Source organism: Dysidea avara, chromosome 3 (assembly GCF_963678975.1).
Source record: "Dysidea avara chromosome 3, odDysAvar1.4, whole genome shotgun sequence".
NCBI classification, from domain to species: domain Eukaryota; kingdom Metazoa; phylum Porifera; class Demospongiae; order Dictyoceratida; family Dysideidae; genus Dysidea; species Dysidea avara.
This window is the reverse complement of record NC_089274.1, coordinates 29,592,415-29,613,680: the sequence shown is the minus strand read 5'-3', so window position 1 is coordinate 29,613,680 and position 21,266 is coordinate 29,592,415. Positions and strand designations below refer to the sequence as shown.

Below are 21,266 nucleotides of genomic sequence, written 5' to 3'. Positions count from 1 at the left end.
GCCAAGTTGTGAAAAGGGTGCAGTCTTCAAACTTTGGGTGAAAAAGTTGACGTGGCGGCCAAGAAATGGCTGCAATGATGTTAATAATGCATAGCCATTATCAAGACACACGGTGGTGTGCTATGTAGCCCAGGAAGCCAGCATGGAGTATATTGACAGGAAGAAAACAAGGTAAACTTCATATACGTATTATTTACACTGCAGAGACATGCAGATAAATTTTAAAACGTTTAAATTTGTAAACAATAATTATTATGAAACTACTTTTTCTACAGACAACATGTTGGGGGTAATAATGTAGACTATTTGGATTCCTATATTTAACAAGTAAATATTTAGAAACTTTAAACTAGAGTAGCGACAATGTAGCACCCCAATATAAAGTACTGAAACAAGCTGGATTGAAGCTGGATTGAAGTAGTGCATAATGTCCAATTACTGCAAAACAACACAAAGTGAATATCCCTACACAGCACAGTAGGAATATTTGCTTCTTACTGTTTTACAGTTGTTGGACATTACGCACTACTTTGATCCAGCTGGTTTTAGTACTTTTTATTAGAGTGCTACATTGCTCCCACTCTAGTTTAAAATTTGTAATTTCAACTTACTTGTTTGTAAACTTTTTTTGTAAATTCATGGCTACTAGTACCCTCACATGTATGTATCATAATTCTAGTTTTAATCATATTCATGAGTGGGGTCATGATCTGCAATGTAGCTATAGTCATAGAAGCACAAGGGCTGTCTACATATATTCCAGCTGCACCTACGTATTGTTGATACAGACCAGGGTCTGGTGGCTATGTATGTAGCGGGGTTATGACAATATAGTCGGCGTACCTGTCACAGCACCAAAAATGTCGTTGGTAGAATTACAGTACGCCGAGGTTCCACTTACGATTGGCGGAATAGGGGAGGATTCAAGACTACTCACGAAGCAAGCCCCTCGTGTTAATACCACAATCGAACCAGTTCTTATCACGTGTACAGACATGCGCACACAACATAATAGTGTTACATACATAATAGGTGTGTGTGTGTGTTCTACAGTTCATCCTCCGCGACATCCTCCGGGGGGGCAGAAAGAGATCTGATCCACTCTTTGACTCGGTCTGTAGCTTTCCTTGCGGAAGCTCGTTGTGGGCGGCTGTGCTCATCCCTGGAATCGTCTGGATCAGTCGCCTGCTCATCTCTGGCATCATCTGGATCAGTGATAGTGGGACTCTTCTCCACTCCAACTTTCTTCTCATCTGTTTCATTCAGTTCCATGGGATACAACTTAGTGATTGGTCTGGTTGTAGTTCCATTTGCGGTCCGTATAGTAGCTGCTCGCACAAGACTGTCTTTACCAACAATCAAGTCTTCGACTACGGCCATTTTCCAGGTTGCTCGTGGGGTGTCATCATGGACGATGACCACATCACCCTTCTTCACACGTCGCTGGTTGTTCCCTGATGCTTTATGGTACTCCCGTAGTGAAGTAAGATATTCATGACACCACCTCTTCTTAAAGTCACCAAGTATGACTGCCTGCACTCTAGTTCTCTTACGTATCTGGCTTGCCTCTCTGTAAGTTGGGTCTACAAGTTCATCAATGTCTGTGTCCTGGTGTGGGAGGCATGTGATTCTACGTCCATGCAGGAGATGTGAAGGTGTCAAGGGCTCTGGGTCGCCTAGATCAGATGAGACAAATGTCAGTGGGCGGTCGTTGAGTATTGCCTCAATCTCCACAGTGATGGTCTCTAATGTTGGTAGTGAGACATGGCGCCTTCCCAGCACTTTCTTGATAGCAGTCTTGGTGAGCCCAATTAAGCGTTCCCAGAACCCCCCATACCAAGGGGCCCTCTTGGGTATAAATCTCCATGAAACTCCCCTCCTGCCTAGCTCCTCCTTGACTTCTGGCAATTGCATTAAGGAATGCAACTCTTCTGCTGCTGACAAGTAGGTTGAACCATTGTCAGAGATCATTATGCTTGGGAGGGATCGCCGTGCTGCAAACTTGCGAAATGCTAATAGGAAGGTTTGAGCTGACAGGTCCTGCACTATCTCCAGATGGATCGCACGAGTAGTAGCACAAGTGAAGAGACACAGGTACACTTTCACCTCTTGCTTGCCTTGCTGTACATACAGGGCGCCTGTGAAATCAACTCCCGTGAACGTGAATGGGTACACATCCTGTGTTCGTAATCGAGGTAGGGGAGGAGGATCTGGAGCAGCATAGGATTTTCCAGATACCTTGCGACAGATAACACAATGGCGCAGAATTGATTTAATGTATTGTCGTGCAGTCGGGATCCAGTAACACTGTCGTAGAGCGGTCAATGTTGCAGTGGTACCTGAGTGACAAAGTCTGATGTGTATGTCCACAATAACCAACTTGGATAGTGAATGTCTTGGTGGTAGTAAATACGGGAATTTGGTCACCTCACTTACTGGAGCATTGTGAATGCGTCCACCACAACGCAGCATGCCATCTGTGTCTAGGAAGAGTCGGAGTTGTCTAACAAGTAACACCCTAGGGCTTCTGGGTTGCTTCATTAACAGCTGTAGATTGTTGACTTCCTTCCAGTATACTGTGTGTTGTATATCCTTTACCCACTTGAGGTTCACCTTGTGAAGTTCGTCAGCAGTGATGGGACCAAATTGTCGTTGCTGGGGCTGAATCTTGAGATTGTCTACAAAACGAACAACATACGCACTGACGGACAACAACTTGTTAAGTGAGCTGTATTGGTCGATGGAAATAACACAGTGTATGCCTAAAACTGGTGGTGTCTGTTCCATGGGAACAAATTCTGTCGCTACTGCTGCTGCCAAAACAAGTGGTGGTAAGGGTGGTGGCTGGAATGATGGCCACTGACTTGGGGTAGTGAGCCACTTGGGGCCATGTTGCCACAGGGACGAGGACAATAGAGATTCGGTGGTGGTACCCCTTGAAAGCAGGTCAGCTGGGTTATCAGCGGTAGGACAATAGTTCCAAGTGGCCTGTGGCAATGAAGTATTCATCTCAGTGATTCGGTTTCTTATGAATGTTGGAAGTGGCTTCTGGCTCTTGAGCCAGTGGAGCACTATCTGGCTATCAGACCACATAAAAACTGACAGGTTAAGGTCAGGGACCGCCTTCATCACAAAACATGTTAAACGAGTGGCCACTAATGCTGCCATGAGCTCTAGTCGTGGAATCGTGAGTGCCTTCAGAGGTGCTACACGGGTCTTTGCTGTAACAAATGACACTAAATTGCCTTCAGTGAGGAACACTACGGCTCCATATGCATGTTGGCTTGCATCAGCAAAACAATGAACAACTGGGTGTGTCATACATGCATCAAAATAACACCGACTTACAGAAAATCGTGCTGTGCTCTTAAGGTCATTGGCAATATCTCTCCATTGAGCTTGTAAATCCTCATCTAAAGGCTCATCCCACGTGATCTTGCATTGCCACAGCTTCTGCATTAACATCTTAGCTCGTACAACTACAGGTGCAACAAATCCCAGTGGGTCGAACATCTTTGACAGGTTTTGTAGAACTTCTCTCTTGGTTATAAGATGATTATAAGTAAGGATAGATGGTTTTGTAGCCAGATAAAGCTTGTCTGACTCGGGAGTCCAGCGAAGTCCCAAAACATTGACTGACAGTGCATTCTCGGCTGTGTTGTCCTTGACAGCTGCAGCAGTGAGTTCAGTGCTGTTAGAGGACCAGCTACGCAAGTTGAGTCTTGCATCACCCATAATGGCTCTAGCTTGTCAGTAATAGTCCAGTGACACTTGCTCTGAATCACAGCCGGTTATAATGTTGTCCACGTAAAGGTTGGAAAGCATATCATGTGAGACCATCGACTTGTACTGCTCAAGGTGATAACGCAATACAGCATTAAGCATGAACGGCGAGCTGGTGGCTCCGAAGGGTACAACCTTAAAACGGTACACACAGAACTCACTTGAAGGGTCTGTTGGATCGGACAACCAGAAAAATCGGGTGTAGTTCCTGTCATCAGGGTGTAGCCGTATGTGAAGGAAAGCCTTCTCGATGTCCGTGGATATTCCAAAGCAGTGTGATCTGAAACGGACAAGAACAGCACATAAGTCATTATCACATGGTGAGCCTATGAGTAGACAATCATTAAGACAAGGACTGTGAGACGATTGACGGCAACTGCAGTCAAAGACAATCCGTAGTGGTGTTGTTGTAGAATCTTTCTCTACACCATGATGTGGGATGTAATGGACGCCTGGTTGTGGGCCGGACTGATCATCAACATGCTCGATAAAGCCCCTAGCTTCCTGTTCACTGATGATCTGGTGATAGATTTTCAGCAGATCAGGGGTTTTGGACAAACGCTTGACTAGTTGACGTGTTCTCTGTTTAGCTATGGTAAAGTTACTTGGTAGGTCAGGATGGTCTGGTTTCCAAGGGAATCTAGCCACGTATGCTCCGTCCAGATCTCTAGTAACACAAGATGATGTGTACTGGTCTAGCACGTTGTCACTCAAGTTGTCAACAGGGGTCACTCCCACAGATTCTAGGTCCCAGAAACGTTCTAGGTTGAACTCACGTTGTGTAAGAGCCAGCATCATGACACTGGTAGCGCTGATTAGGAATTGACCAGTTGTTGTTGGAGTTGGTCCTGAGAGTAGGTAACCTACTTTGGATTCCACTGCTGTTGGTCCATCACCTCGTACAATAGCATCACCAACAATGTCCCAATAGTGGTCCGCACCCACAAGGAGGGAAACATCAAACTCCTTATCTGCACTGAGTGGGTGGGCTAGGGGGAGGTTATGAAGGTGTGGGAGGTGGGCAACATTAAATGTCACTGTGTTCTGTAATGGTGTGGCAATCCGGGGTACTACAAGCACGGTTAGTGGTATGGATTGACCGGTCATAGTAATTAGATTTATGACAGCAACATTTACCTGACGATTCAACTGACACTGTGCCCCAAAGGATGATACTGTGATGTCTTCCTTGCGGTAGGACTGCACAGCTAAGGTGTTAGCAAGTTCTTCAGTAATGAATGATCTCTGGGAGCCTTCATCGAATAAGACATTAGCTTTTGTAGAGTTTGTACCATTTCTGACAGTTGTTATCGCAGTTTTGAGAAGACAAACAGTGTTCTGTGGCATTGGAACAGTTACTGAAAGAGAAGCAGTGTCAGTTGAATTAGAGGTTGTGGGGATAGCAGGTTGACCATGTACTGGGTTGGCTGGCTGTCCGGTGTTAGTGGAGCGGACAGATGTCTCAGAAGTGTTGTCACTGTGCTGTCCATTAGTACATAGGCTGGTGTGATGCTTTCGTTGGCAGGTATGGCAGCGATGTCTCGAGTTACATTGAGACACCTTGTGGTGCCCTAAACAATTGAAGCAGAGTTTATTCTGACGTACAATTTCACACCGCTGTCGTGGGTCCTGAACCGATTCACACATGGAGGGAAAGTGACAACCTGCACAAAATGGACATCGTGGTTTGCTCTTGCCTGCTGTTATAGATTTCTTAGCACTGGTAAGAAATGAAGCAGTTGGTGGGATCGGGGAGGTACGTGATTCTGTTGATGATCCCATTTCCAGAATATGAATTTCGTTGAGAACAGCGGCTTGCAATTCTGTGATGGTCCATTTCTTGTTGCCATGGGCTCTGACTAAGTTCTGCTTGGTCTTGGCTGGCAGCTTTCCAAGAAGGATCGTTACAAGTAGACTGCCATAGGAATCCTCCGGTTCACCTAGTGTTGCTAAGCTGCGAATGTGCCCTTCAGTGGTGTCATAGAATTGTCGCAAACTGGAGAGAGAGTTACTCGGGTTGGGCAAATCAACAAAGGCTTGCATGTGTGCTTCAACTTGTTTGTACACCTGTCCAAATCTGTCCTTCAGCAGAGTGACGGAATGTCCATAGTTGTCATTAGTTAACTGGAAACCAGCAATAACTCGGGCAGCATCACCATGGAGCTGTGCTCGAAGATAACTGAGCTTTTGCACGCCTGTCAATGAAGTGTTACTGTGGACTGCTGCCTCAAAACAGTCCCAAAAAGTCTGCCAGACTAGGGGGTCACCATTGAACTGCGGTAATTCTAGTTTGGGGAGGCGAGTTACTTGTGGTAGAACAGCAGATGGAGGTGATGTGTGATCACGTGACGTGCGGACTTCTGTAGTTGTAGATATTGTGGACCTAAGGCGTTGAGTAATTTTCGCCTTGGCTGTAGATATGGAAGAGTTTATTTCTTCCGTCTGTAGTACCTCTGCTTCGATCTCCTCCTCGTCTGTTGTAGCCTCCAGTATCTTCGCATCTAACCCTGAGATTAATTCTTGTTTTCGCTGGAGTTGCTCGTGGAGATCCTTCAAGGTTGCGACGCTATCGTCAGTAAGATCCTGTGCATTAATTAGAATCTCGGGTAAACTCTGTAGTAGCTTTGTGAGATGCGCTCTGAATCCTCGTCTAGATGAAACCAGTCTCTTGAGTTCCGCCATTGACCACAGCACCAAAAATGTAGCGGGGTTATGACAATATAGTCGGCGTACCTGTCACAGCACCAAAAATGTAGCGGGGTTATGACAATATAGTCGGCGTACCTGTCACAGCACCAAAAATGTCGTTGGTAGAATTACAGTACGCCGAGGTTCCACTTACGATTGGCGGAATAGGGGAGGATTCAAGACTACTCACGAAGCAAGCCCCTCGTGTTAATACCACAATCGAACCAGTTCTTATCACGTGTACAGACATGCGCACACAACATAATAGTGTTACATACATAATAGGTGTGTGTGTGTGTTCTACAGTTCATCCTCCGCGACAATGTATACCAGATTAATTTACCTTTCTGAATACATGAGGTTGCAGTGTCCTAGTTGATAGTAGACTACTTCGTATATATGTTTTGTGCACACCATTCTTCAAGCAGTCCATTTTAGGTGGCAGGCAACAGTGCAGAACAGCTCCACTGGCTGAACTTTGAGAACACATGTATTCTAATATTTTGGTACAATAACATTGTGTGATGACACGTATGCCCAGAAATGGAAGCCATAATGCGCTTTACTGATGGCTGTTGTATGGTAAGGTACGTAAGACAATAGTACGCATATTGTATGGCTATCAATATGCCAAAGGTTTCTTTTCAAGTGAATTTGAAGTATTTCTGTGAAAGAAGTTGTGCTGTAGCTGTTACTAAATGCATCAAATAGGCAGGCAGTAGAAAATTCCAAAATTCCATTGAATAATTTTAAAAAATCTGTAGCAATTTGACAAATGTGTTTTGCATCAATCTGAAAGCACTTTTGGGATTGATTTTACCCAACCAATACTGTCATGTCATCATGAGGGGAATCAGAATCGAGGCAGATTTCTGGGTGATATTATCACAGGCCACACCTAAACCTTTGTCATCCCTACTATACAGTACTATTGTACTGAATGATATGTACTTACAAGTATAGTTTCAGACACATATAATGTTTAGCATCTATCATTGGAAGATACCTGAAAACACCCTATAGAATGGTAACTCAGTATAGCAAGCAAAATCATACTACTTATGTTTATTATTAAAGCTACTACAGTGGAACCTCTCTAATCCTACATCTCTAGTTCTAATCCAGAATACCTTTGTAATCTGACATTGTTTGCTGCACCAATAATATTTTGTCTACGTGATATATTACCTTAACATATTCACAAAACCTTTCTGCTTCTCAAATTATAGAGGTTCACTATAGTTATCAGTATAAGTAAAACTAACCTCTGCATTCTTAAATAATTTTCATGGCACCACAGCATTGATCTCTTTATTTAATGCCGGCACCATTTTAAAGTAAAGTGCATGTATATATGTTGTATTTTTTTACAAAATAATTGTCTTGAATGCAGAAACTTAGTACAAGTTATCTTGATTCTAATTTGTATACAATATTTATAGTTTACTGTGTAATATCAGTAGGGTTGCAATAAGATAGTTAAGGAACTTACAGTTTTTAAACCAGGTGTGTGCCCACAGCTAGCCAAAGACTGGCTGTGGTTGGGTTTACTGATATTGTTTTCGTAAAAATGTGTATGTGTGTGTCCTACCTATGTTTGTTTGTCCATATGCACCCATGTGAGCAAAAATGTTAAAAATGTTAAACAGCATCAAGGATGTAAGAATTGAAAGCTAAATTAAGTCTGTATTAAACTTCTACACACATAAACTTTGCTTTGAGGTGGTTTATTCTCGGCGGTCTGAAATATGGGCATGGAAACTCTTTATAAACTTTTTGAATGGTTTTTTTTGGTTTTATAGATGTTTAACACTTTAAAACAACATTCGAAGGCCTCTTAGAGATAGTGTATCCTTAGAGTTGAAAGGGGGTGTTACCCGCACTTATGCAAATGAAAATGAAGGACAGCCTTGACGCTTTCTCTATACAGTTCGCATGAGAAAACATGATAGACACACTATAAAACAGTTGAGAAGATAATTTTTGTGGTTTAGAGTGGTTTGTTGTAGTTACGCTTCCTTAGCAGTGTATAGGAATGTAAATACCTAATTAAAAGTAATTCATAAATAATCAATTACACTAAATTACAGTATTTAGAAATTTAATTATCTAGCACTAACATGAATATAAACTAAATTACATACATGCTTGATTAATTGCCTATTTAGTTAGAATGGGATAGTATTAACTGCATGGCCGCCTGGTTTTTAGAAGTAGCATAACATCAACTTAGTAATGTTAAAGATGGCAGTGATGCAACTGTATAATCAGTTGAGTTTACAGAAAAGGGGGACAACTAAAATATTATATGCTTAGCATAGACCTATTTTATATCCCACATGCACTAGCACCATTAATTTTAGCAATGTGTTCTATCTAATTGAGAAAAGCAGAGTGTTTTACGTATAATGTACGTACTATATCTCTTGAAATAAACTTGTATAGAGAAATGGTCTTCAAGGGTAGGTGGAAACTAATCAGGTTCAACTGTACAATTGTAATTGATATTGCATATCTAACTCATCTAATAATTGTGACCCACTGAGCAAAAACCAGCCATTTTGCACATTCCTCAAATTCCACTTTATTGCTTCTCTGTTATCTATAGCAACAAAGGAGTGGACAATCAAAGTTTCAGCCTTTTGTGATGAATAGTCTTGGAGTTATAGCTATAGACATGTGGAACAGGAATAAACTCGATTTGTACAGCAACAATATAGCAAATAAATTACAGATGTTTACTTAATTGACCATAACTCACGACTGAAACAAGTTACAAAGATGGGATTTGGCTCAGTCTGTTCACCATGAACTGGCACAATGATCAAGGTATAGTGTTTTCCCTGTATGTCTCCATGTAGACAAAGAAGAAGGCTATTTCAACAATTAAATGATGACGGTAAACTTTATTTCTACTGCATTGTAAATAAGCACTCATAACTCACGTACCATATGCTGTACAAACACAAAACAGAGATTTTCGTACTTCCAATGAACAGGAGAATCTGGTGATGCATAGGTCTTAGTAATTTGAGCTTCATTTTGGTACATAACAAATCAATTGAAATGTGCATAAAATTTTTCTGTAGCACGAGTATTTTACCCAGTTTATTTCAATACATTTTAAAATAGCAAATCAGAATTTTGCAAAAACAGCTGGTTTTTGCTCAGCGGGTCACAATTATGTTTGAAATACTATCTGTAGTATGTATAGTACTATATTGCATGGCGTGGGTGGGCAAATATACAGCTACTTTTTGCTCTTATCAATGGCTAAAACTTTGGAATAGTGCAAGGTATGGATTTTTTTACATGTACTCTTAGAGCAAGAGCATAAGTTGATACCAAGTTAGTGAATTTGGAATCATGTACAGATGAGATGGATGACTACTTTTAATCATTTAATTGGGCGTAAAGGACACCAAAGGTCAAATCTGAAGTAGCTTCCTATCAAAAAACAATCATTATGATACATTCAACATTTTATGCTTTTATCCAGAAGTGCATAAAAGGTCTTATAGCTAGAACCCTAACTATTTTAGAGGTGCCATAACATCAGTTTGTTGCAATTAAACTAGCATCACAGCCATTTCTTGGTTACAACCACCTTGGATTTCACATCTTTTTTACCCAGGATATTTTGGGGTTGCACATTTTCACAAGATGCTGTTTTGGTATAGATATCTCTTCTTTTTGCAATTCCATTCTCCTAAGGTGGCCTATGGCTGGCTTTGGGGCTTTCTTTTTACTTGTCTTTTTTCTTTACTAAAGGAATCAGGAAGAATGCAGATTATTAATAGTGGTTTTTATGTCCATTTGAACTATTTTGGTTTACATAGTTATAACAATTTTGCAATTGTTACTATAAAATTATCACATGAACTCTCTACTGTTGACTTTTCTGTGGCTGAATTCTCTACAGGGTGTAGTTGAAATCTCTACAAGGTGACTTACTTGTAGCTGCCCTCTCTGCAAGGCAACTTTTCGTACCTGAATTCTCTTCAGGGTAACTTTCTTGTCTACAGGGTGGCTTGTTATGTAGCTGAACTCTCTATAAGGTAACTTGTACATAGCTGATCACTCTACAGGGTGACTTGTATGTAGACTTGAACTCTCTATAGGGTGGTTTGCAACGTAGCTAAACTTTCTACAGACATAGCTGAACTCTCTACAGGGTGACTTGTAACATAGTTGAACTCTCTACATGGTGACTTGTTGCAACATAGCTAATATAGTGACTTATAGCTGACTACTCTAATAGGGTGAATGCAATATTAGAGTATCTCAATAACACACTTGCTACACCTAGTTGACTTTTGGATTTTAACTTCATGGTTTTAGTCCGATTTGTCTAAACCACTGAAAATTCTTTCTATGAGGATTAACACCAGTTTTGGTTGATTCCTTCAAATGGTTGGCCTGGTAAGTGTGGCAAGCGTAATCAGTTGCATAATTGTTATGCACCAATGGTATTTGTGCTGTATCTTGATGGTATTTAACTTGAACCACCAAATGTTTGAGGTTTGATAGTTAACCTATCCATGTTCTAATTTTCAGCTTCTTTCCATAAAGTGGTTTACCCTGTAGGGCTGACAACATATTGGGATAATTATAATCACTAATAATTCCGTTCAAACCAAACTTGCTACCAAAATTTGCCTTTAATCCACTTACGCATACCAAATTTCATGCGGGAATGATTATGCTCAAATTTGGTATGTGAACTACTGAAAGTGGAGGGGATTTACATAGTAAAAAATTTTCTCATTGTGTAAAGGCAGCAACAGAGCTACATATCTATGAAATTGCATTATTGCTCTTGTTAATAACAACCCTGATGTAGTGCTGCACAACTCATTACCATGTGTCTTGATTAACTATACAGCAGAAATTAGCACATTATTGTTTGGACAGCGATTTTTTACACTGACCCCTGTACCCATACAGTAGTGTACTACAGCAGCTGCCATGGTATAAAAATACTTTATTATTTCTGGGAAATAGTATTGTCATTCTGTTATTTATGCAACTCACTGTTCCACACTTGACTTCATCTCCTTTTGCAAAGTTTGAAGCACCAAAGCAATATCTTCCAGTGCTTCTGCATCTTTAAAACTTGGTGTATCCCCCTCCACACACTGCCATGAAGAACCAGAAACATACAGAGATTTATGTTGTGATTTCATAAACACAATCACACAATACAGTCACCTTTATTACACTTGCTCACCGTTTTCAACCGTTTTATGGCAGTAAGTATGCTATTGCTTTTATAGTGGAGTCCAACAGTTACAGCAAATGATTTCAGCACCAGTATACATATCCATTTGTTTCTATTATAAAAAAACAACAGACTGTCATTGTAATTTATTGGTTAATTCCAGCACCAATAATACCTATTGCTAACTGGTTGTCACAGGATCTGAAGTATCAAGCACACTAGTTGTATGAAAGTATATTTTGGCAAGTTTGAGGGTTGGAGCCTTTCCAGCCAAAGATGGCTAACTCTAGCTTGCCTCGAACTCACTAAAAACTCTACTTCATACAGACAGTGAAAACTATCGTTATGTTCATAGTTAAACTAGTTAGTGTTAGGGTTGGGTTCAGCTTTGGTTACTTTTTCATTTATGGAGCCTGCCTTTAACTATTATGGCCAGTGTCAGTAGTTATTCTGTGGTTTTATATTGCTGCCATCACCAATCACCAGCAACAATAGGCATTGTTTGGCTTACCAGCCTACAGGTGAACACAGAGCCAGCCTAAAAATTTTTACACAAATGAACAAAAACCAAAGTAGCAATTGTGCATGTTTTGTGTAGGTAATGAGATAATAAGGTTTGATACCTTATAGGAATTAACTATTTTCTGTTACCATACAGTATGGTAGTACTGTGTAAAGGATTAAAAGATTAAACTTTCACTGTGGGAAATGATCCCCATTATTTATAGTACTATTTATTGTGATGATCTCGACTTGCTTTTAAAATTTATGGCTGGTTTCTTACACCTGTTTGTTAACTTTTATGTACATAACATACTAAAATTATTAATTTAAAAATGAAGTAGATATCCAAGCAATAACAAAAGCTGAATGATGGTATTCTACAGCATAGCTCTGTGAGAAAATTCATACGTTGGTATTTTATAACAATTATTTTGTTCAATGCCAAAGTAGGGATTTTTTCACCGAGCTATGCTGTAATACCTTTATCTCTTGTTTTAGTACTTTATATCTACTTTATTTATAAATTATTGGTTTTTGTTATAGCATACAGCTATGCACATGTGACTGTTCTATTAGCTATCTTGAGTCAGCCTTTCACCTACCAGGCGGGCATAACTATTTCATATTTTCACCGTGCTAGCATTATAAATACAGTTAGACTAATAATAAAAGGGTGTGGTCATTATGATTGCGTGAATAGATTGTTAAGGGGAGTGGTCTCCATGCTCAATCATTATTTATTCATTAATGGGAATGGTCTCGATCCAATCATGAAGTTACAGGCATAAGAACTTTAAATAATTTTGCGGCATCTAAATAATTATATTGTTCAAGGAAAATGTTGATATGGAAAATTAATGCTTTGATATAGTTTAATTACATGAAGAAGACCACCAGCCTGACTGAAGATAACAAGTTGATATAATGCTACGTACTTCTAAAACCAGGCGGTCATGCAGTTAATACTTTCCCTTTCTAACTAAATAGGCAATTAATCAACCATGTATATTTTATTCATGCTAATAAATAATTCAGCTAGATAATTGGATTTGTAAATTCTGTAATTTAGCATATTTTGTAATTCATGAATTATTCTGTAATCCTATAATTACGTTGCTATGTGCTGCTAACGAAGTGTAACTATAACAAACCACTTTAAACCGCAAATTATGCACAGAATTATCTTCTCGACTGTTATATAGTGTGTCTATCGTGTTTTCTCATGCAAATTGTTTACTTGAGGTTGCGCTTCATTTTCGTTTGCATAAGTACAGGTAACGCCCTCCCCCCCCTTCAACTCAAAGTATACGCTATCTTTGGTAGCCTAGGAGGCCTTCAACGTTGTTTTGAAGTTGTTAAACATCTATAAAACCAAAAGGGAAGATCATTCACAAAGACTCGCCATACCCGTATTTCAGACCGCCGAGAAGAAACCACCGCAGAGCAAAGTTTATGTGTGTGGAAGTTTAATACAAACTTTCATTTCTTGCATCTTGGCTGCTTTTTACCATTTAACGATTTTGCTCATGTGGGTACATATGAACAAACATAGATAGGTAGATAGGTAGGTACACACACACACACACACACACACACACACACACACACACACACACACACACACACACACACACACACACACACACACACACACACACACACACACACACACACACACACACACACACACACACACACACTTTCACGAAAACAATTTCAGTAAATCAAGCGTGCATCCACAGCCGGCCAAAGGCCGGCTGTGGGCTCGTACCTGGTTTAAAAAAGGAAACACAAGACGCAGAGGGCACACACTTGTCGGAACCCCAAAAGGCACATGCCACTGGTAAGTGCAGGTAGGTAGGCAGGTAGGGCAGGGCAGGGCAGGGCTGGCTGGCAGGCAGGCACTTTTGGGGCAATCCCTACTTAAACAGTACTACCGTACTGTTTGATATATCGCACTGTTTGATAAATCATTAGTTAACTTGAGAGAATAGTTCCATATATATATATAATTGTTTGACAAGAGGTGTGCCCCTATACTACTTACTAATTAGCAATAGCTGTTTCATGTACTATTTGACTATGTCCAGCCCATTACGCAGTACTACACATGCAGAATGATACGTGAATCTAATCTACTTACTTCAACTATTAGGTGTGTGGTAGGAAAAGTATGGACAATTTCCTTTCATTCTTAGTGATAATGGTGTGGTACTACTATGAATCAACATCTTGCAGTGAAAAGAAGGGAAAGTCCATCATGCATGCATGATACATACTACAGTATGCCAAAAGGCACATGTTAGGCTGAAATGACAACCAATATTGAAAAAAATCAATTCTGTATCCTTTGCTGTTGATAAATTACACTTGTTTGAAGACATTGGGCATGCTGGCAGTTAGTTATTCAATAGAAAATCCCACTAAATAAAAAATCAAATTAAAAAAATCTGTTGGAAGCGCAGATTGCACTAAAGGTACTTTTGGGTTGAGCTATACCTAACCAATACTGCCATGAAGGCCCTGGCCTATTATGCTCAAAATTTTACCTATTATACTTTTGAGCAGTGCTCAAAAATCAAGCCTATTATGTTCAAAATTATGCTTTCAAAGTCAAGGTTATGTTTGAGAAATTACTATTTTATTAACGCACATTACTGTTTTCTGACTGCCGTATTAGAGTAAGTGACTGCTCTATTAGAGTATCTCAATCATATATTTTTACAAAGTGTTAATAACCAACCAAGAAATGTAATTAAGTTTTTTGATGTGTTTCTAAATACGAAATGTAGTAACAATGTGTATCAGCAGTAATCATTTGCTTTCTTTTAGGTGCGCACATTGCGCATTTTAATTAAATAATGCAACTTCTGGCCACTGGTACAGGATACCAATGGACCATCAGTGCTACTTGGAGCAGCACTGTAAAGTTTTTAATTATACAACCAAGTACTAAAGATAATAAGAAATGCGGTTAAAATTACATCATAAATAATAAATAAATAATGTTTTAGAAAACTACGAGGCCTAGAGACACAAACTAACTGGGGATTGATTCGCCTGTGAATGAAGGCACAAACGTATAATCGTTGTGCCTGTTCATGCTGATGACTTAAACATACGTGCAATTCTATATAGCTCCCAGTACCACACCCATGCTTTAATTTCAGATTGCACGAAGGAGAATATTAGTGAACCACTGCGAGTGATTGCAGGAGAGCCAGAGGCCACTTTACTCGAGATTACAAGTATGTTTTACTGTTTCTAAGCTGTTTTCATGTGGCACAGTGAGTTCCAAGTCGCCATGCCAGGTGCCAATGGACACGCTCCGTGTGATGAACAAGGTTAAGAGCATGTGTTCATGTTAACATGATTGTTTGTTTGTTTGTTGTGTATTTGTATCATTTTGTATACTTCTGTTCATCCTTTACCTTGCTGAATCATTTCCATCTCCAGTGTTCAGTGCTAATAATACATTGTTGCATAAAGTTCTACAGTATAAAGTGCATCTCCTGTATGTTGTACAGTATTGTGTTACGCATCATTATGCCATTGCCACACCATCGATGTACTGGTACTCAGCTACCAGTAGTTTTGCATTGGGCCTGGCAGGGCATTGTGTGGAGAACGCCAGCACAGCTTTCAGCTGATAAGTTTGTGTGATAATGCATAGCTCTCAAGCACAGTGTGTGGGTGGAAAAGATGCACATACACAGTCGCACATACAGTAAACTTAAATAAATTATTATGCAATAACAATCGTGAAGGCCTGCTACTCTTGATACTGAATTTTTAAGCTTCATTGCTTGCAGGCGTGAGATTCAATACCATCAGTATGAGAGTATGTACTTGTACCTTAACTTGTGAGAATCATGCAGTAGGGGCAGTGACAATGCATGATGTTGTCTTTCATGGTCGGGTAGCTAAATGATAACATGATGCCATGAATATACTACAAGATGAAATTAAATTTGGAGAGCAAACGACTGCATGCAGTTGATCACTGTGAAAGATGGCAGTACCTTCAATAGAATAAAAATCCAAATACCAGAAAATAATGGATATGCCACCAGGAAAAAGTACAATTCCATTGTGCAGTAGCATTGCAGACTGTATAGACACAATAATATAGTTTACAGTATGTAGGTAAATAAACAGCAGCAATTATCAGCCTAAGGGCACATTTTGTGTATGTTGTGTTTGTTATCTCAATCAGGTTGTATGGGATGTAATTAGTCTCAAAGTGATCTCATTCCTGGCACTGAAAGGCTTCGGGTGGTCATGCACTGTTTGTGCATGCCCCATTTGTAGATTGTCCCATTAGTGGTTGTACTTGGTTGTATGTGCCCCGGGTCTAGTTAAATAAATAAAAATAATATATTTTCAAATATCGTCCCTATTATGCTAGCATTATGCTTGATGCGTTTGCATAATACAGAAGATTCTCAAAGCCATCACTCATTGTATACAGTACTTTGAATGTAAGGGTGCAGTGCAAAATTTTATTGTTGTTGTACTGACGGCAAATCGCATGTAAATAGCTATGCCATTCAATTCATGCTCCATACACAACTGACATTCCAAAACACTAAACAAACAATACAAGTCATTTACAAGCATAAGGTTTCTGGCTCAAATCCTGCTAATGGTATGATTATTTTTCTTTTAAGCAAAGCCTTTTTGTGCGCAGTTTTATATTTTATGCCATTCTGGTATACATGTTGCTTAATGTAGGGACTCAAAGCATGTAGTACATTGATGGACAGGTAAATTTAGTGAGACAAGGTGGCTTAGGGTTGTTTTCATTAGAGTCAAGAAATTTTGTTTTGAAACTTCAGTTGTTTTTGATATTTAACTTTTGTTGCTGCTTATTTACATTGTGAAAAAGATAAACCTTGGCACATGAAGTGTTTATGTGCATACTAAGCCAAATTACGACAAAACATGTCCAGTTCTTAGGATGTGTGCACTTAGTAATTAATTAATGCATTACAGGGCAAGATTGTACCTAGATGTGCTACCCAATTTGTGTTAAAACATAGCTATGTCTCAGCTGTGTGTAGCACAGTGAAGGCTAATCAAGCAGATGTCCCTCTGTGTGCATGTTGACCTACATGCTGCAACTCCACAAAAGTGTCCACCTACAAGCTAAGCTACATGAAGATAAAGCCTAGACAGTTCTTAGTGCATAGTACTGGATTATGTGCTACTTTCACAATAGAATACTGAAATACAGCATAAATACAGTTCATGCCAACATTCAACACATACTTTGCCTCTGTAGAATCACATTGAGTGTTGAGATTCAAAATTGATACAATAGAATTTTGGTAGTATGCAACTTTTCCGATCCATTCTTTTGTTTGTGCAACATTCCAATCTTTGTTGTGTTGAAGTTCAATCAGCAGCAACTTGACAGCACAAAGTGCTATATCCTGTATGAATGCAAGTATGAGAAGATATGGTACCGCCCAAATGCAACATTGTGAGCACTAATTATGTGCGATTTAAAAACTCACTCGAAAAAGGGGCGTGACAGCCATTTTGTTTGCAAGTCTTCATCCTTCCAGTCGAGGGATGAAGACTCGCAAATGAAATGGCTGCCATGCCCTTTGAAGACTTGCAAATGAAATGGCTGCCACATCCCTCTTCGAGCAAGCTCTTTAATTGTACACAATTGTTGCTTGCGACGTTGCATTTGAGTAGTACCGTATATAGTACAAACATGAAAAGTGCAACAGTATAAGTAAAGGAATGATATTATTTACTAACCACATTTGTAGAAACCATAATATTGATAAATGACATAATGTATATTATTAGCAAATAAGGATGAAACCTAGTAGGGAACATATTACAGTAAATCACAAGTGAAAGGAAAAAAATTTAAGCTGATAGGGACCAATAGAATAGAAAGTGCTGGAGCAACAGACATCATCTACAATACAGCAATTGACGTAAATCTGTATACTGAAGTACAGTAGCTAGAGCATAATAACAAGATAAGTTTCCTGCAGAAAATATAACTTTTAGATACAGAGAAATTTAAAAAAAAACCCCCATCAATAAAATGTAGTGAAACAATAGATGAATGACACTTTGCTTTACGTATGTGGGAATTGGCATGTTACAACCATCTATTCAATGCTAAAGTAAGGACTTTCCACATAGTTATGTTGTAATACCATCATTCATTTTGTTTGTTTCACTACTTTTATTGCTTGGATCCCTACTTCATTTTAATTTTAATTACATTATAGTTTTTGTTATAGCATAGCTATGGTTTGTATGGTATACTTGTGTGGCTGCTTTATTAGTCTGCATAGCAGTTGTATTACAGTGACTACTTTATTAGAGTGTCTTGATCTTGCTAATAGATCAAAGGAGGTTGTCGTTATGTCTTGTTTCCACAGCAAAGCTGTAGTGGTAGTTGTAAATACAGCTAGATCAGCAAAGGGCATGGTCACTGTGCTCTAATTGTGTGAGGGTTAATGGTGTGGTTGCCTTTCTCTAATTATCTAAGGGCATGCATATGGTTGCCGTGCACTGATTGTTAAAGAAATGGTTGCCATGCTCTGTTTTCTGTAGTGATTTGATCATTGTAAAAGTTCCCTCTTACAGTAGAAAAAGAGCTCATTATGTGGTAACTGATTACGACTCCTTTAATTGATGCAGAAAATTAATGCATTGTTATGGTTTCCTTGCATGAAGAAGTCAATCATATATAATGATAAAAGGAACACCAAAGCACAGAGGGAAGACACTTGATGATCCATCAATAATTTCTACTGATTTTGATCTCTTCATAAATTAAAATTCTAGTTTAAATATACTTAATAGTTAAAGTTATGGAAAAAACAACCCTCAAAAAAGCCAGCCTATGGCTGGTTTTTGGGTCATATAGAGTTCAAAAAGAAATGATATCCACACAAAACAGCTAAGCTCTGAAAAAGGTGGTGGCCAAGAAATGACTACAAAGATAATAAAATGAATTTTAGGAAAATTCATTAGCATTGACATCATTGCAGTCTTTTCTTGACTGCCACCTGTGATTTCTTTTTATACCCAGGCCACACCTTTTTTCACAGCTTGGCTGTTTTGTGTGGATACATTACAGCACAAGACAACAATGACATACCAACAGGCAACAGTTGTTCAGAGAGTATACATTCTGTATGCATGTGCAAGTTAGTTAGATACAGCTGCAATCAATTATACTTACAGAAATTTCATTTCTGAAATCACTTTTCTCTTCTACTGTATCCTTTAGAGACTGCACAATTTTTGGAGAGAGTGAGACAAGTTGCTTAAACTGTTGTAGCTGAGGTTCTGCTTCTCCATATGCCAAGTGTAACAAAACCAATTTCTCCAAAATTGTATGTTTTGTGTTATCAACCAGAGTTTTAAACCGCACATACACTGTTTTATAAACCAACTGAAAGTACAATAGATTGACATAAGTTGCTTATTACACATACGGTATAAGTTGCTGCTTACACATACAGTTAAATCTTTATTGAGGACCCTCCATATAAAGTCACTTTTACAAAAACAAGCACCTCTAGAGTCTTATTAACAAAGCTTTTCTCTGAGAAAAAAGGAGAACTTACTTAAATTCATCAAAATCAATTATTGGTTGCAAAGCATTTAATAAAGAGGTTTCATTGTAGACACATTTGTACGTACTGTGTTTGGTGTTACAATTGTACACAAAGATTTCTGTCCATAGCTTGTACATACACTATGTGTACAGCTGTTTAGATTTAGTAAAAAACTAAAATACTGTCATTCGTTGTCATTTTACGCAAAAAGATGTCATAATAAACTTTTGTGTGAAAATATTTTTGTATAATTTACACTGAATGTACATGCAAGATTCCACACTCTTGATTCTTATTGTGTCTTAATTGACGGTAGCTACAGTATTCAGTGGCAGACCTAGGATTTTTGAAAGGAGGTTTCTGGGAGGTGTACTATACTATGTAGTTATACAACGGCCACGAGTTCTCTGCCTGATATAAACGCACGAACCTGAGGGCCGTTAGGCCCGAAGGCAAGTGCGTTTATACAGGCAGAGCACGAGTGCATGTTGTATAACTGCTATGTACCACTCACCTAATAGGTGGGGAGAGTCTCACAAGACAGCTGCAACACTTATAAAGGTCAGGTTTCTAACATCGATTGTGGGTAACCAAGCCGGACGTTGCGATGACGTCCCCCCTGCAGTACTGCAGCCACCTGAGACATTGAAAGCTAGTTCGCTATGGGTTATATCACTAACCTGTATTCGCTGTTCGACTCTCATTATGTAGTGCTCAACATGCCAGCGTGATCACTCAATCGCCATATAGACTAAGCGCCAGACTAATCGCCATAGTGATTCCCTCGAGTGAAAAAAGTAGCTAAATAGACGTTTTAAGTAAACAAAACCCAACTACTAAACGATACTAGTCTAATTCTTACTATTCACACTGGCTAAACTCGAATCTGGTGGCATGACAAAACTGGTTACCACAATCGAACGTAAAGGTTAGTATTATTTAGAATATATTTGTTTTATTGAGTCATTGTCGAAGTGGACTACAGTTTAATCTGGGCTAAGATGGCACCAGACTAGTAAGGTGTATAAGTACGTTTATGTATATGTAGACTAGAGTTGTGGCCACCCGCGTTGGCTTTTTCGATCGCCATTGGCTGCTTGTAAACATTATACATATTGGTGACGTTATGGCCCACAATCGACCTTTACATGTCAGGCTATAAAAGAATTTGAGTGACCTGCGAAGTGTCCTTCCACCTATTAGGTGAGGTGTCGTAGTGGTCTTCGCCACCGGCATGCTGCACAAAACCGCAGCCAGTGCAATATCTGTATATTGCACTGTGGTCGGTGCATTATAACTTATAATGCACTCGTTGTGGTCTACAAAACCGCAACCAGTGCGTTATAAGTTATAATGCACTCGTTGAGGTCTGCAGCAGTGCAATATACAAATTATGGCACTGGCGGTGCCTTTGAACTGCCCACGCAGAGTGGTACATTTCTCCATAAGCCATTGCATTGAATAGTATA

The 21,266-nt window shown here is 39.3% G+C and overlaps 2 protein-coding genes across 2 annotated transcripts in view; both read right to left on the bottom strand.

The window, feature by feature from the left end:
• The window catches only part of LOC136250635 (E3 ubiquitin-protein ligase rnf213-alpha-like), a 486,640-nt gene that overhangs the window by 100,534 nt on the left and 364,840 nt on the right, over positions 1-21,266 (bottom strand). The window contains exons 72-75 of the mRNA XM_066042860.1: positions 19,419-19,631; positions 17,468-17,631; positions 11,702-11,804; positions 11,506-11,609 (exon numbers count right to left, since the gene is read on the bottom strand). Coding sequence (XP_065898932.1) covers positions 11,506-11,609; positions 11,702-11,804; positions 17,468-17,631; positions 19,419-19,631 — 584 coding nt within the window. The remainder of the gene's footprint in view (positions 1-11,505; positions 11,610-11,701; positions 11,805-17,467; positions 17,632-19,418; positions 19,632-21,266) is intronic.
• LOC136251603 (uncharacterized) lies at positions 3,751-6,788 on the bottom strand. The gene is made up of 2 exons (XM_066044063.1): positions 6,568-6,788; positions 3,751-6,516 (listed from the first exon to the last, which is right to left on the bottom strand). Exon 2 carries the CDS (start codon positions 6,463-6,465, stop codon positions 3,751-3,753), a length of 2,715 nt encoding a protein of 904 aa, XP_065900135.1. The 5' UTR covers positions 6,466-6,516; positions 6,568-6,788.